At 39.6% G+C, this 17,671-nt stretch overlaps 1 protein-coding gene across 3 annotated transcripts in view; it reads right to left on the reverse strand.

The window, feature by feature from the left end:
* LOC139637139 (noelin-2-like) overlaps window positions 1-17,671 on the reverse strand; it is a 29,997-nt gene that overhangs the window by 10,951 nt on the left and 1,375 nt on the right. The window contains exons 2-4 of one of the 3 annotated variants that reach the window (XM_071505693.1): window positions 17,105-17,210; window positions 7,256-7,405; window positions 4,176-4,331 (exon numbers count right to left, since the gene is read on the reverse strand). In XM_071505693.1, coding sequence (XP_071361794.1) covers window positions 4,176-4,331; window positions 7,256-7,405; window positions 17,105-17,164 — 366 coding nt within the window. In that variant the 5' untranslated portion in view covers window positions 17,165-17,210. Of the gene's footprint in view, window positions 1-4,175; window positions 4,332-7,255; window positions 7,406-13,076; window positions 14,182-17,104; window positions 17,454-17,671 lie in introns of those variants that run through there. The other 2 variants (XM_071505692.1, XM_071505691.1) reach the window with 2 other exon arrangements.

A 17,671-nucleotide genomic window follows, 5' to 3' on the forward strand; every position in this document is an offset into this window, starting at 1 on the left:
AGGAAAAAAATGCAAAGTGGAAAGATTTCTTTTTTTCTTTTTAAAGTAATTTTATTGGGCTTTTAATTCCTTTATTAGATAGGTATAGTGAGAGAGTGCACCAAAGGGTCGCGGGTCGGATTCAAACCCCCAGGGTGCTGCAGTTAGGACTAAGCCTTAATGATACGCGCTATACCAGGTGAGCCACCGAGGCGCCCGCAGTGGTAAGACTTCTTTAGTGTGCTTCTGTGAGGCAGGTGCCCTCATGGTGTACCTGTTGGTGATCAATTTGTTGGTGAAAAGTTAAAAGGATCCAGTCATGGAGTTGAAAGACGACTACACAGTAAAGAAGGCATAACCAGAACATCTGTGAATTTCCCCTGTGTTTTAGTTTCACTTTGAAAACTGAATAAAAGGAAGAGTCTAATTGATTTCGGAGTGTAAAGTCTTTTTGTACTTTTTGGACAGTTACATGCACTCAGCTCTCTTTTCTTTTTTTTTGGTTGAGCACGATGCTGTTTGTTCTTCTGCTCAATTATTTCTACATATTTAACATTAAAGATGCTGCTTGTCATGAGTAATTGCCATCTCCATCCTTGCGTCTCTTCCTCACATCTCTCTAAGGAGCTAAGATGCAAGGAAGAGAAGTGAGGGAAGCAACGAGCCACGTTTACCGAATGGAGAGCCCCACCCCCCGGAACATGCTGGAGGGCCTACATATCCCATCTGGCCAGGGAACGCCTCACAGTCCCACAGGAGGAGATGGAGGATGTGGCTGGAGGAATGCGTATCTGGGCTGCTCTGCGCCGTTTGCTGGCACTGCACCCAGATAAGCAGCATAAACTGGAGAGATGAATAATTTTTTTGGCATTATGGCCTCGTATCCACAGTTAAACACTGAAAATTGATCTTTCTGAAATGCTCTCACATTGAATATATTTGATCCAGTGTGGATGGAGACAACAGGGCTGTTTCTGCAATCAGCTTGAAGAAAGATAAACATTTACTGTATGAACTGTGTGTATGACACAGCTGTGTGCTGTTGCAGCAGTACACCCCTGTTTTAGCTGCGACACTTCGATTCTCTTCACCTTTAAATCCCCCTAAAAACTGTTTGCTGTGTAGAGAGAGGAGCTGGATTTTATATGAAAAAAAAGGATTTAAAACAGTGTCAAATAACAAAGACAAAAATCTTATCCTCCCCTCAGAACATCTCACACCCCCGCACACAAACACAACCAGGAAAGAGGCTTGGCAGTCAGTCAGTCACTTTGTGTGTCTAATCCCTCCCGTTGCTATCTTAAAATCAGGACCTAAATACTTTTCTGACATCACTTCAAAACGTTTTCTGAAGCTGCGGCACCAGTTTTTACATGTCGTAACAGCACAGCATGACAATACTGTCATAGCTTGGGTTGATCTTTAATTTGGCCACTTCGTCCTCGCTGACTGGTATTGGCATCGTTATTTACATATAATTCCAGGTTCATTAAATATGCATTAAAATTGATCCTGACAAAATGCTGTAAATGTCATTGCCTGTTAGATAGTAAACACTTTTACCTGGTTAATCCCTCCCCTGCCATGACTCCCCCTTCATCTTCATCTCTCTAATCTCTCCCCTCCAGTTTCACTCTTTTATCCCTCCCCCTCTCTCTGCCTGACCTTTACCTCCCCACTTACTTCACTTACTTCACTTTGCTCATTCCTCTCATCCTCCCTCCCACAGGGAAAAATGGTAATACGCAATGAAACACCTTTTTTTCTCTCTATTCCTGCCTTTTCTCCTTCATCTCTCTCAAGCCCTTAATCAATCCATCTCTCATTCTGTCTTAATCTTTCTGTTTGAAATCCCTTTCTCCATCTCCCTTGTTTCCTTCCTTCCCTGGGATAAAAATACTGTTTAGTTATTGATAAACATACTGTAGTTGCACATAAATATTCACTAGTTCTGCCTCTCAGTGCAAAGGCAAAAGCTTATGACTGTGAAAACCCCTGAGGAGCAACAAGCGCATACACTCACACGCGCAAACACACACACACACACACACACACACACACACACACACACACACACATAAAAGCTAACTGTATAAAAACTTAAAAACAGACCCCAGAGCCCCGTGATGTTGTTAAGAAGATGCTCGGCACAAGATGAAAGGCAGAATGGATTTATGGTAAGGCGGCAATGCATCTCTATTTGGGAAAGTAGGGGGTCATGTGTGTGTGTGTGTGTGTGTGTGTGTGTGTGTGTGTGTGTGTGTGTGTGTGTGTGTGTGTGTGTGGACCTCCTATGCAGCCTCCCTCAGGTTCATATAGCATCTCATGCTAATTGTTGGGTTTATGAGCTTCTAATTATATTTTTACATGAATCTGTGATATGTTTGTTGTTCAGTATTTTAAAGTAATGATTTGACATTTTCGGACATACACTTATTCACTTTCTTGCACAGAAGCCAAGAAGTGCCTGCATGGTACATACAGTATGTAGCTAAAGTCAGAAGCTAGTTAGCTTAGCAGCTGTAGGGCAAACAGCGGAGATTCAAGGGAGTTACTGCTCCCTGCCAAGGAGTAGTCTGACACATAACCAAAGAGCAGCAATTTGTTGTTTTTACACCTGTTTTGTCTATGGATTAAACAAATAAAATATAATATAATAAACTGTGAGTTTTAGAGGTGTTTATAGATGGATTTTTCTACTTTTAAAAAGATCCAGAACAGTTGTTACCCTGTTGTCAGTGTATATGCTACGCTTCTGGTCTGTACTCATATCCAGCAATTCTGTTATGTGTTATTTTTGTTTAATAAAATATTTTCAAGGGGCAATGTGTAAGGACCAACTGTCAAATTCATACCCAGAATAAACAGGGGTAGCATATTACCAGAAACTCTTTGCTCCCTCCTTCCCTTCCCCTGTGCTATAGTCGTACTGGTCATCGGGCAAATCTGGAAAAATCCCGTCAGACCGGCAGACCTCTCTCTGTACCTGCGATTCGGCGTGCACAGGAGACAAGGCCACTCACAACCAAGTTTCAACCGTCAACCTCAGGCTGAGCTAACGTTGACTCATTTTTTCATTTTTTGACATTCTGCTGATAATCTCAGTTAATTTTTGAATGTTTTAAATTTAAATAATTATATGTTGCCCCTTTAACCCAGTAAGCCATGGTTTGGTGATTTGCAAATCAAAAGGCAGACAGCCAGGCTAAAACTGGGTTGAAAATGACCATACCTAAATGTGAAGCATGCCCTAACTACAGAATGAAATATAGACAGTGATGCTGTAGGAACAGCTGTTAAATATGACCGACATATCTAAAAAACTTCTACTTTTCTGCCATATTTTGCCCAGTTTTCACCCATCTTTGCATCAAAACACAACTCCCAATGGTGATGTTTTCAGGGACAGTTACTAGCAGGTATAAACAGTGCATGGGGGTTTACAACCTTTTACTTCACTATCATTAAGAATGCAAAGCTGCCAGCTGCAGACATTACGCCAGTGGTTTCACAGCTTATTTAACTGTTAAGATCATTTATCCTTCATTCGTCAGATCCACAGATTCTCATTCTCTGCAGCTCCTCAGATAATCTTCCACTACCCTGCTGTTTTCTTATTGGTGCAGATACCTGCCAGCAGCATCACGGCAGAAAGCACCGAGCCTGACGAGATTAGTACTCCTAAATTAAGAAATGAAAACATTTAGAAGAATTCCCGCAATAAAAGGGAATACTTATCCTACAAAGTAATCTTATCTTTTCTCCTGCAAACATAAAGCACTGACAACAAACTGAAAAAAAATGTACATTATCGATAAACTCCCTCTGCTTGTATGTATATTTCGTCATTACAATTAAAATTTCAGACTCGATCCAGTGAGATTTTTTCTTTGGACAGCTCCAAGTCTTAATGTGTGCACTGATGCTGCAGTTTTGCTGGTACCTACTGTACGAGACTTTTATACAGCAAGCCTTGAGGCCAGTAAATTGACAGCTTCAAGACAAATTTTGTCCCTTTCATGAACGATGATCGCGTGTCTGAGTGCAAGCAGGAAACTTCAGCTTGGCATGCGTGAAATCAATGTTTTCACACCAAAGGTTATGTGTTCCCTACAGCGCCCGTCTTACACTGTGTGTGTGTGTGTGTCTGAGTGTCTCACTCTGTGTTGTGTGTGTGTGTGTGTATGTGCGTATACCTGCAGGCCCTTTGCTGTCAGAGTGCGGGGGTTGGCCACGTAAGTGTGTAAGCGTCCGTCCACTCCTCTCAGCAGCGGCTCAGAGTCTCGGACGTACTGCAGGTCCCTGGATGTCCGCAGGTCCACCACCTCCATGGATTGGCTCACATTCTGAACCTAACACCCATACATGGTTGATATGAGTGATTATTGTTAGCAACCCACATGCCCAGAAATGCTTATGATTGGCTTTGGCTGCTGTCTGACTGACTGCCACCTGTTATTTGCTTCCAAACACCTGTTGTGTGCCTAACATCATGCCTGTGTGGTGATGTGATGGAATACTTGAAGCGTTAGTGCACTGCATCCACAAAATAAATAAATAAAAACATGTTTTCTTAGATACCTCTCATGGTATTCAGCCATGCAGGTAGTTTTGGTTTTTATCTACCCAGGAGATATCCATCTATGAGATTTCTGCTTCCACCCCATCACAATTGCGATAAAAATTGAATTTCTTTTGTGCTACGAATAGCATTGAAAACAGAAGCACTGTCCGTGTAGAGCATAGGCACTATTTATTTTTTAGGGTTAGGTCATTTCTAATATGTTTTTACAGTGTGTGCATCCAGTCAGTTTCATTACTGCATCATTGTGACCATGTTGACTTAATAACATGAGGATACTGTATTAGGTATCCTATAACTCAACAAGATTAAGTGTCTACAGCTGACTAAACACCTCTGTGCGGCTTTACATTGGCAATGCAGTGCTTTGAGCTAAATGCTAACATCGGCATGCTAACAGCATCAAACTGATGATGCTAACATGCTGATGTTTAGCGGGTATTAAATGCACCATCTTCACCATTTCAGTTTAGCCTGTTAGCATGCTAACATTTGCTAGTTAGCACCAAATGCAAACTAGAGCTGAGACTAATGGGAATGTCATCAGCTTTAAATGATAGTTCAGGTTATTTGACGTGGGGTTGTATGAGGTAGTTAGCAATAGTCAGTGTATTGCCTGCAGTAGATTCAGATTTGCGCGCTCTCAGTGTAGAGAAGCAGCAGAGGTACGAGCACAGAAACTGAGAGATGTGCTGCTGTGGACGGGGGCAGCAGCAAAATGTGTTTTGGCCCATAGAAAAAAGATAATGTCAGTTTAAGTGTACGCTTTATTTTCAATATTTTCACTGCTTTCTGTTGCTGTCAAACAGCACTTTCCTTTGGAATGACAGTTTTCAAACCATCAGCACATCACTCAGCTTCTGTGCTGGTGCTCCAGGCTGCTTCTCTAAACTGAAAGGGCACCAATCCAAACCTACTGCAGGTAATACACTGATTATAGAACAAATCTCACACAACTCCATGTCAAATAACCCAAACTATCACTTTAAGGTGTTCAGTGAAGTATTGGACAAACGAAAAATTTGACATGATGATAGAGCTAGGCGATAATTGAAGGAATGGCCAAAGTTAAAGTTTTCAGAGTTTAACCCCTGGGGTCCTTGAATACATATTTCACTGTCTAATAGTTGGCCAGATATTGCACTGTGAACGAAAATGATGAAGAGGGAGAAAAAGCCATGGCAGAAAGTGGTTCCAGTTTAAACCTTTTACAGTGAGGACCGTGGATCATCCAAAATAAGGGAGAAGCTGGTTCTGGAAAGACACATTGCTTCTGAATTTTTTAAATGTAATTTTGTAAAGCTGTGAGCCCCACAGACAAAATCCCTCTCACCTCAGTTTTAAAGAGGAAATGGCAGAAATCTCATGGACAGATGACAAATAAGACCAAAAGTGTGAGAAAATATGTTTCTGGGGTTTTATACAGACTGTGTTTAAGGTGAACTGACCCTGCAGTATTCCATGTACCTCGGCACAACCACATGATGCAAAGACACACAGATCATATTTCTCTTTGAAGTAGCATCGCATTAGATCCATTTAAACATGAGGTTCTCACCTACAGTATGTTGTGTTCTAAAGAAACAAACACTCCCACGATTCTTCTCATTAACCATCCTGAGGTGCAACAAGATCCTTCAAATTTCTTTTGATATTGAATGGGAAAAACAAGCGTGGAAAAAAATGAACTATTATAAAAATGACCCAGATATCCAAAAACGACATGAAAACAAACAAACAAACACTCGTGGAAAAACCCACCCACACATCTTGCTGAGAACTTACTGGGGAGGCCAGAGACGAGTGGAAAAATCTGAGCACAACACACAACACACACAATTCACACTCCCAGCAGGATCTAGGTGTCACTTCCAGAGACATGCTGAGCTAATTAAGATTCATAAATACAAAACCTCCCAACAGGAACAGAGTGAAGAGGGTGGGGGGTGGGGGTGGGGGTGTACCTTTCTTATTTCTCAGTCTTTTTTGTACTGGATGTAACACCAGCAGTAAAAAAAAGTTATAATCAGGATGTTGTCTGTTGTGTGCTGTGCTGTGCTCACTCTTACTTTGGTGGGAATACAGGATATACAGATATACAGATATAATATATATCGCTATGTGTGAGGTTTGCAGTGGTGCATGCTTTGAGAAATGTTAGCTGGCCTGATGGTGTTCAATAATTCATCAACTTCTGTCACAAATCACTTTTATTCCTCTCTCAGGACACAGATACTGTATACATCAACACGCAGTCACATCCATATCCTCACATGAATACACACATATATGAACACATGAATGTCTATGTGTAGCATATGAATACTCATCTACAGAGCTCCTCCCTGCAATATAGAACAAAGTGTGTCTTTCCCACCCATCTGTCAGTGTTTGTTTTGAGTTTAAACTCTTTTGGCATGTTGAGTGACTAGGAGTCTGTAGAGGATACAGCTACTGATGTATCAGGGATACATCTGTCAGTGAAACCTGAGTGTGTGTGTGGGTGTGTGTGTGTTCATGTGTGTGTGTTCATGTGTGTTTCTGCAAGTGTCAAAACAAAGAGACAGTCCAGTGAATATTTCATTCCAGAACGCTGCCTTTCGCCGGTGCTGCATTGCAATGCTGACCACTGAAACATGCAAGAACACACTCAGAGACAGACAAACACACACACATGAATACACACACACACACCTGTTCAGTCAACAGGCGTAGTTGTCGACTCCGAGGGTCTCGTTTGCAGAGGTTTCGTGCCGGAGCGACCACTGTGCACACACATCTGCCATCAGGATCTGAGGCCGTGCTGTACACCTGCCAGCCCTCCTCTGAGCCCGGGTACAAACCCTGCAAACAAACAGTCTGTGTTAATGAATAATCACAAGCTGTGCATTCAACAGAGGAGACTGTCAAAGTAAAACACAAAGTAAATCATTCAGGTTTTTTGTTTGTTTGTTTTTTTACTGTTTTAATAGTTCAAATTTTCTGAGGATACCAATGTGATTTCTTTTAAGGCTTAATGTCTAACAGTGCTAAGACAATTAATAGAGTTCCTTCTTTTTTGATAGATAAATCAAAGGCAAAAAAAAAAAACTGTACATGAGAAACCATTTCTCCAATTTAAAGTCATTTAAAATGAAATATCTTTGGGTGCTAGATTGTCACCATGAAGCCTGGCAAATTGTGATGGGCATGTTTGATATTTTATAGAGTAAATAATTATGTGATTAACTGAAAAAACAATCAAGAGATCAATAGATGATAAAATATTATCATATCTTGTAGCCGTACTGAATATAAAATTCACTCATTTAAATATACCTTATGAAGTATTTTAAAAAAGTGGCGCTTGACTGAATCTGAACTGTTCCCCCCTCCATCCAGTCATTGTAAAGCAAATAAGACAATGCACTCCGATCTTATCATATTCATCATATGCAAACACCATAAGCTCCCTCCATGAACACTGGCAAGAGTGTCATGTATTATTTTGCCCTGAATCACATCCCTCAGGAGCTGCTTCCCTTCATGCTGCATACAAATACCTTCTATACTGTCGTGTTCAATATCGTGTTCATATTACGTATATTGTGACATACAGTAAGGTATAGGGGTAGAGTGTATACCAAATGCGCAGTAATGACTGTCAAAATGTCCATAATTTGATATGGTGTCAGTATAAAAAGTGAATAATTTAATATTACTAAGGCAGTGAGGCAGCTGTGCTTCTTTGATACACAAATATATTCACACCTAAGACTGGATTTTGTAACCTTTGACGTGTTTTGTGTTTATCTGTTTTTGTGTAAAAGTGTGTTTCGAAATGACAAAATGAGTCATACCACTGAAGCACTTTCTTCTATGCATCTTCTAACCAAACATGCATTTGCTCAGCATCTCAGCGTGTTATTCGGGTCAGGCTGTAATCAGAAGGGTGGACAAAAACTTTCCTTTAAAAGGTTTCTGTCTAATTCTATCTTGTTGGTAAATCTCAGTAGGGTTTCAGGAGCTCTCCATTAAACACGTATTGTGATTTAAATGAGTGCATACTCTTTGCACTTTATTGTATTTGACTGCACCACAGACATCCATTCGCAAATTGGATATTTCTCATTTGCAGCTAAAATCAGCTGTGACATCTTCCACATGTCTGTGTCCAGGAATGCTAGCAGCATAACTGGATACTTTCCACCCTCTGCCTCCACAGCCAGAGCTGCTGTTCTCCCTGGCAAAAAGTCACAGGCTCCCCAGAGCTCCCAGAAATCTGCACAAAAAATATTTCTAACCTCCTCACAGTCCACGCTAATGCAGGGCTTTGCCTCTACTCTTGCTATTTCATTCACATATCTAATACATATTTAATGGACATCTTTTCTTGAGACAGTTGTTTTCTTGAGTTTTTTTTTTTTTTTACCCACAACATTGAACTTAAATATTTAATTTTGGTACTTCAATACACTTTCAGTGCAATATTTCTATATTCAGAATATTATAATATTCAAGAGAGATTCTGAATGATATGGAAGCAAATTACAGAGGTGTTAATTTAGGTTGCAACTGTATACTTTGTTTTGTTACATTGTTATTATCCTTTTATAATTAATAGTATTGGAAAAATTCAAACATCACTGCTATCAAGGATGCACTTAGATCCCTTTTTAATATTGGTGTCTGAGTGAAACTGATCCAGTTTGAGTAACCTGTGTTTTCCATGTATGAAATATATGTAAATAAAAAACATATATGTAAAAATCACATATGAACCCTGATAGAAATTGGAACAATTTCATATATTGCCATATACTGTATGTCTAGCCCATTCAAACATGTATGTTTATGTATGTATGCTTGTACTGTAGACATGTAAAAATATATATCCATCCCAAAGCCTGTCAATATACTGTATATTGATAATATACATAGTAGGATCCAAATATCAGAGACCTCTTTCCCAGAATGGGAAGACAGTTAAAATGAATGAGATATTAATCAAAAAAACATATATAAGCATATAGAATTTTAATATGTTTTCATAAATGTGCATATATAAATTAAATATATATTGTGAGCATACATGTTTTATTTATTTATTTATGTTATACTGTATAAAAATTCATCATATGGATATTTGTTCATATATGTACATATACAAATTATATACTATATTATATACATTTATGATATTTCATATGTCATAAACCTATATCTTCTTCTATCCAGAGGATGTATATATGTGATAATAATATATCCCCTTATGTGGGACATATATGGTAAAATCACTCTTGATATAGGGGTATATATGTCATATATTTCACTTCTGTATGAGCGGTAGGCAGACATTTTCCTCAGGAGTTTGTGGAGACCAAAAACAGAGGTAAAAGGAGAGTGAATACTGGCCTTACATTCATCAGGTGAGAACTACTAATGACTCCAAATGAATGTTACTGGTGCTGTATCTGCAGATGTGTATATAGACAATGCTTTGCTAATTAGTTTGCCTTATCATCGCCACACAAATTCAGAAATTCTGTTCAAGAAGTACTTGAATAGCAACACTCAGTATTCAGTAACTTCTAGGATTTAAACTGTTATTGCCATTATTTGCTTCCACAGAATAAATTATTTTTGTAAATCTTTTGTACCATCAAGACAAATGGAAATAGTTTTTGAATAAGAACAACATGCATTTGCTGAGGTGATTTTCAAGGCTGCAGTACCCAGTAAGACACACAGACTTATTAGTAGTTCCAAAATACCACCTTGGTTGTTACAATGACACTTTCTTTTTTTTAATTTTTTGGGGTTATTTGAGACCTCATTAGGTAGTACTGAGGTGACAGCAATTGTTCCCTGGGGTCTGAATGTTTGGACTCAAGTCACCACACACTGCGTTAGGGAACACGTGAAATCATGAGCTCATTTGAGTGAGATTTAACCAGGTTTTGAGTTTGACCCACTTAGTGTTAACATTTCAGAACAATGTAAAAGCACAGCTGAGCTCAACCTGACACACACCAGCTTGTCAGAGTAATCTGGCGGAGAAGCTGCCCTACAAACCCTGAAAAAGAATAACGACAAAGGAAGAATCTGGGAGGATGGAGGCGTGTGAGGAGGTATGGGAAGGGGAGGTGGAGGCCTGGAAGGAAAAATCTGATAAATCAATCAGCAGGGTTTGGTGCGGTAACCTTGAAGTGCAGTTTACAATGGGGGGGTGGGGGTTAAAAGAGGAGGACGTGGATGGGATAAGAATTGTGAACATCGGTTGTGCCTACCGCTCGATGTAATTAAACAAAGGACAACATACGGCACCTAAGGGTTCATTTCACACAAGGGAAACATGATAAAAATCTACTCAGGCAGCTCATCTGATTGTGATCAGTACAAATAAAGAGAGAGTACAGAGCTAATAAAGCTGAATTCCTGCAAGAATTCAACCGAGGAGGTAGAAGTAGGTAGCAAGGTAACAAACAATACTGAGAGAAATGAGTGTAACAGCTTACTTTACTCACAAAAATCTAAATATCTATGTTGTCATCTAGCTCAGTTATTCCAACCTGAGGTACGTGTACCCTAGGGGTACTTTTTCAGTTGCCAGGGGTTATGTGGGAAGACTGTGGAGTAGCTCAGCTCATTTGAAAAACAATTGGATTTAAAATATATACCTACATATTGAGACAGCTGTAACACCTGAGCACTATGTGTTGCAATTGAAAATCCATGAAAACTAGAGAGCAATCGAGCAGAGAAGTTTCAGGAGTAAGCAACAAGTAATGACTAAACAGTTCAAACTGTTTGCTAAAAGTAATACATAAAACAGTTGAAATACTTAACTAAAAGCAATGGATCATGGTAAAAGGTTTGCTAAAAATAATTTCTAACCAGTTAACAAGGTTAGCTAAAAGTAATTGAAAATGGTTTCAATAGTTAGCTAAAAGTATTGGATATACAATTAAAGTGATTAGGTAAAAGTAATGAATAAATGATTTGAATACTTAGCTAAGAGTAATGAATAACTGGTTTGAATGGTTAGGTAAAAGTATTAGATATACAGCTGACACAGCTAACAGTAATGAATAAGCAATTCATATAGCTAAAAATGATGGATAAAAATTGTTAGCTACAACGAAAAACTAATGGATAAATATTTTTTATTGAGATAATTAGATAAAGTAATACAAATATGGTTAAAATACTGAACTAAATGTAATGGATAATGGTTAAAATGGACAGATGAGTGTATTTTCAAAATGCATACAAGTAATGAATAAACTGTTCAAACAGCTAAAAGCATTGGATGAATAGTTAAAATTAATAAAAGAAATGGATGAACTGTTGAAAATGTTAGATAAAAGTATCGGATAAATGGCCCTGATCTTGCTCACAATCATATTCACACATCATCAAACTGATTTACAGCGACATACCAGTTTAAGATTTCAGGACTTTTCTCTCTATTGTCTCCTGAAGTAGCATGAAGTAACATCACTGCACCTCTAACATCTCCATCTGTTCACACAGCCAGTGTGTGTGTGTGTGTGTGTGTGTGTGTGTGTGTGTGTGTGTGTGTGTATTTGTGTGTGGTTGTGTGTAGGCGTCTACTTGCATGAAACCACATACACTTTGCTGAACTTGCAAAGTCCCGTCACATAACAGCTGTGAGGTGCCTCTCTAGCCAGAAAACTAAATCATGCAAAGCTCAGCCGCACACAAACACACAAACACACACACGTGCACACTATACATACAGAGCTAAGAAACCTACATGTGCAGTGGTTCAGCATATACATGTCTGGAGTTGCCAGGGTGTTGCTAGGGCAACAAATTACTCGCTGTCCCACGAGTGAGTCAGCCTTCCCCAGGAGAAATATCACCCCAGTAAGTCAGAGAAAGAGCAATCCTATTACCCCTCTGTGTGTGTGTGTGTGTGTGTGTGTGTGTGTGTGTGTATGTAGCAGTGGGTGCATATTGTACACGCGTTCTTTATGACTCACAGTAACAGAAAAGGTTATTTATTTATTAGTGCTATTTATTCTTCACATTTGCAACCCACTGTGCTTTTTTTCAAATTTTTTTTCAAAGCATCTTTTCTTTTCTATTTCTGTACCTTCTTTGCTCTATTTTCTGCACTAATTAACAGATCAAATATCTGCTGCATGCAGCCTTAATCTTCCTCATTGATTTGACTTTTCTTAACCCTCTAATTTTAGATATTCTTGGCATTTTGATGATGAAATACAAAACATGTCACATCAGGGTGATTACTATCATAGTTAATGGGAGGGTTAATATGTACAAAATGGTTGACTGAAACATGTGAGGGTACATTTAGAGAACACAAGATAACAAGTTGAAGACTGATTAAATAAATCTTCAGTACTGTTTAACTGACTGACTATAGATTTGTGTGAGAGTGAAATATTAACTTCTGGTGACAATTATTAAAAATATGTTTTGATAAAATAACATCATACAGTATGTTCATGTGTGTGCATAAAATGTATATGTGCATTATACATACACTGACGATCCGCTCATGTGTACCCTCAGACGAGATGATGGTTCCATTGAGTCCGACCAGCGACGGCAGAGTCTGGGACATCCAGTTAGTTACCATAGCCATGGTGCTGAGCACCGCACCGATCTTTAACATGGGAACACTCATCCTGACACACACACATTCACACACTCCACACACACAAACTGAAACTCTGGCTGGCTCTCACACGCAGTCCAAACTGCTGACAGCAGTCATGCTAAAAACAGCCGGTACACAACATGATGCTACAGGTAAAACACTGTGGACACACTCAACAGTTCTCAGCTTAAGAATCCCAACAGTGTTTTTCTGGTAAAACCAGGATTGTCCCACTGCTGAAGCCTCCGCTCCAACACTGCCACAGGTTAGAGAATAGATCCGGCAGTACAAGCCACTCCAGATGCCTCCATGTGAAGATGCATCCAAAGTCCAAACATCCAAACATCCAGCTCAGGCTGCAGGAGATGCTCCTGGGAGCAGCTGGCTTGTCCTACTGAGCAGTGTGTGTGTGTGTTTCCTGGACCCCTTCCCTCGCCTGGCAGTAAGACACTGTGGCTGAGCCAGAGCCGCTCTCTCATTTATCCACTAACTCTCTGCCTCTCCCTCCCTCCATCCACCCTCCCTCTCTCTCTCTCTCTCTCTCTCTCTCTCTCTCAGACACACTTCTTCATCTCTCACTCGCTCTCATACTCTCCCTTATTCTCTCAACTTCTTCATCAAAAGAGCATGTTCTATTCTTGAACAATACCTGCTTAAATGAACAAGCAGATTAACATAAAATATTAAGTAAGGTAGCAAAGGTCCATTCAACATTCATCCTCTTTTCTTGTTTTGTTGTTTCTTTTCCTACCAACTCTATTCTTGTTTCCCTCTCCTAATTGTGCATTTGCGTCATCACTGCAATCAACACATTCTCTTATTTTCCTCTCTCTTCATTCTCTCCCTCTTCTCCTTTATATTGATTAAATGCATACGCCTACATGAAAGCACAATGCTCTGGATTGACCTCTCTCTGGTCTGTGTGTGTGTGTGTGTGTTTGAGCTTCATGTGCATTGCAAACTAATGCAACACTGCCACCATGTGGTCAGCGACCCGCCCACCCCTGCCCCCCAACATCGAACTCTGTATGCAAGCTGCTTCACACCACCTTTGATTAAAACTTGAGAGGAAGTACAAGATGTTTAGAAGATGCTTTACTTGATCTGTCTGCAGCGTTTCCATGGAAGCAACAAACTCCCAAAATAAAAACCAGCCAGTGTGATACTTGTGTATTTGTGTGTGCCAGCAGAGGGACTGCAGATCAAAGGAGCTTGTTAATAAAATTTGGTCTAAAGCAGAAGACTGTCCCAAATCCATACTACATTCTAATTAGATACAATATTGTTTACTAATTGTCTTAGCATAATTTTCCTCACAGGGATACAAAAAAATCAACACACTTTGCCGTTTTTTTCCCAGCTGTGACTAAGTCCACTTTTTCCTTTGTGCATCACATTGTGGGGGAATAGTTTTCATCGACAGCACACTGGGATTTTTAAGACAAAAATGTGAACCATTCCCTGGTTCCAGCAACTCCATGTTACTGTTTTCTTTCTCTTATGTAATGATAATAAACAGAACACCTTTGAGTTTGGTGTTGCCTGCACTATACATAACAAGTGATGATCACCTTGGGCTTTATCATGATGACCATTTTCACTAGTTTTTAACATTTTGTAAAAAAATAAAAAAATAAAATATATATATATATATGTTACAAAAAATCAAAACAATCAAGTAAAAGGCATCTGGTGAAATGTTTGATCAACACTTATGTTTAGTTGACACTGCGTACATCTCAATTCTCTTAACTGTATCCAAGTTTCCCTCATTGGCCTATTTTCCTCACGTCCTACTCCCTTCCACTGAAGGCGCGAGGAGAGATGCAAAGAAAAGATGTGAGACAACCTTTTCTCAGAACCATCATCTCAAACGACGTCTGCTTCTGACGATGGCGGCTAAGCTGGATCAGCTGTCAGTCGGATTTTACAGTTCTGTGGCGACGTTTGTTGGTTGGGAGTTCGTATTTGCCCATTTAGCCACTATCTCAATAAAAATGAGGACGCACAGTTACCACCTTGGCACAGCAGGGTTTTCTCCTTCGTCTGCACATTTACATTCATTCAGTAGATCTGGAAGATAAAAGTCTTTCTAAAGAAAAAGATCAGAGTTATTTATGGTTCTTTTGTAAAACTAGAATCAAAAATTTGGGAGGTTGGTTCAGTCGTTTCTCTGTGTACTTCGGTTTCAAACTCAGGTGATGTTGTGATGTAGTATCATATAAGTCGGATCAGCTGCAGTGTCCCAGCTCAGAGGTCATCTCCTGGCTCCTCAGAGCAGATATAAGAACTTTAGGACAGCCTTTAAGATCGAGGACCAGAACGACTTCTGGGTCAAGCGAGGTTTGAAGACCAAGGAACAATCAAATAAGGGAATTGGGATGTACATGTCCAACACACCCCGCTGCTTTTTCCTTTGAACTCCTTTGAGTATACTTTTTCTTTTGCTCAGATCTCATTAAAACCCATCACTTATAAAAACACTGAAGCAGTAACCGTTCCTTTTGCCAAAAACTGAGCTTGCCTACTTGATGAAGGTGGCAAAACATGAACAACACCACAATGAACTGTTATTATGCCAAATAAGAAAATATTTCATGTTTAATATGTCATATAGACTGTGTATATAGTGTATATATTTTGTTTGCCTAATGTCATTCACAGAAAATGAAATCTACAGTATGTCATCCGACATAGTTACCTCTCTTGTTTTGGGGTAGAGCAGAGACCTACTATATGAACGGATGTCCAGACAGACTTACTTTGGATTTTGGAGCGTAGTACTGTGTAAAAGTACTGGGAGGAAATGTTAAATATGTTTTTTGAGCTGTTAAAGAAGGCCTGGGGTGTCCAAGACCCCCTACAGAGAACTGCTGTTAATAGCTGATGTGTGAGTGTTTCTCATGACTATATCAAGAGGAGCATCTCTGCAGTGCAACACAACTACAAAAGAACATGGCTGGTTTGTGTTTCATGCCTGGAGGGATTTTGTATCGACAATTTAACTAACCAACACTAAATGTTTTATTGTGCCTTTGTTCTCATCAGCAGTTACATGATCATGCTTTCCTATCTTTGTAAAGAGCCCTGAGGATACACATGGATTATACATAAAACACCCCTCAGCGAATACGCAGAACTAACATGAATATTTCAATCAGCAGCACTTAGGGGTAACACAGCTGTCGGGAGATGCAAGAGCACAATAGCACTGACATGACAACTGACTGGTGTGAAACACCCTCAGGGTATTTATGGTCACAGGCCAAGGTAGCTCCCTCTATGCATTTCTAGGAAATATAATAGTAATATGTTTTCTTACAGAACAAGTGCAAAGCAAAGTTGCAAAACACATCACAGAACAACAGATAAGAAAAAGATTAAATCCCTAAATAATCAGCTGAAACAATGAGTCAGAGGAAGGCTCCAGTCCAACAGTTAAAAGTACAGATGATAGGGATTTCTCTAAATGTGAAACTCAGTAAAATAAATTTATAATACTGTGATTTTAGGAGTAACTGGAGGGCACACTCTAGTCTGTTTTATGCATGAATTTAATTTCTTTGGACATGGTGTAGAAAAGATTTAGAAAGATCCAGGTTGAAAGACATTTATGTTTTGGATATGAAAATTAAAAGATTCAAAAAGTAAGTGCTACAGTCTATTTGCCCAAATCCACTATCCTCAACTTCACTTTTTCTGTGCTTTGAGGTCCAGCACAGATAATCCAGTTAACAGACAGGACTTTATCTCTCCATATGACAAGATTATAAATTACATTCGATCAACTTTCTCCCTCCACATCTGATGTGAAGTTGGAAAACTTTAATCATTTTGGCTTGTCTGACAATGACACACTCCATGTTCCAACACTGAGATAAAGAGTCGAGGGGGGCACAGTGTCTTCTTACCTTACACGAGTAGACTGTAAACAGAAGCTGCAGCCCCCAGAGGACTTCAGGCCGACCCATCACTATCCTTTTCTATCAGTTCTCCCTCGTCTTGACCCAGGTTTGGCTTAGCTCAGGCATAAAAAAATCAAAACACGCACAGTGACCCTACAGAGCACTTAGGAGACTCTGACATCTACTTCAGGTAACACTGAGGACAGTACACTTTCTTAGCCTCAGATTTATGAACTACTGTAGTGGCAGGGCTGGAGTGACCGAATCCCCTCTGGCTGTGGAAAAGGAGAACAGTCCTGTTGTTGGCTGCATGCTGAGGAAAGCCACACAAGCACCAACTGGAAAGGGCAACTGCCTTGAAGAAGGTGAGAGAGGAGGCATAAGGAAGGAGGAGCCAGAGAAAAGGATGATTATCTATTACATCCACCCAGGCAGTAGATACATAGTTAATGGGTTTGTGGGTGTGACTGAAAGATTGGATGTAAGATAGTACTGTTGCTTTTTAAACAGACTATAGCTTCTCTGGGTTATTGTAGTCCATATTTGACAAAACAGCTACCAGCAGTTCTTGAT

This window comes from Trachinotus anak, unplaced genomic scaffold (assembly GCF_046630095.1).
Source record: "Trachinotus anak isolate AG129_WGS33_773 ecotype Australia unplaced genomic scaffold, CSIRO_AGI_Tana_v1 ptg000019l, whole genome shotgun sequence".
Lineage (NCBI taxonomy): Eukaryota > Metazoa > Chordata > Actinopteri > Carangiformes > Carangidae > Trachinotus > Trachinotus anak.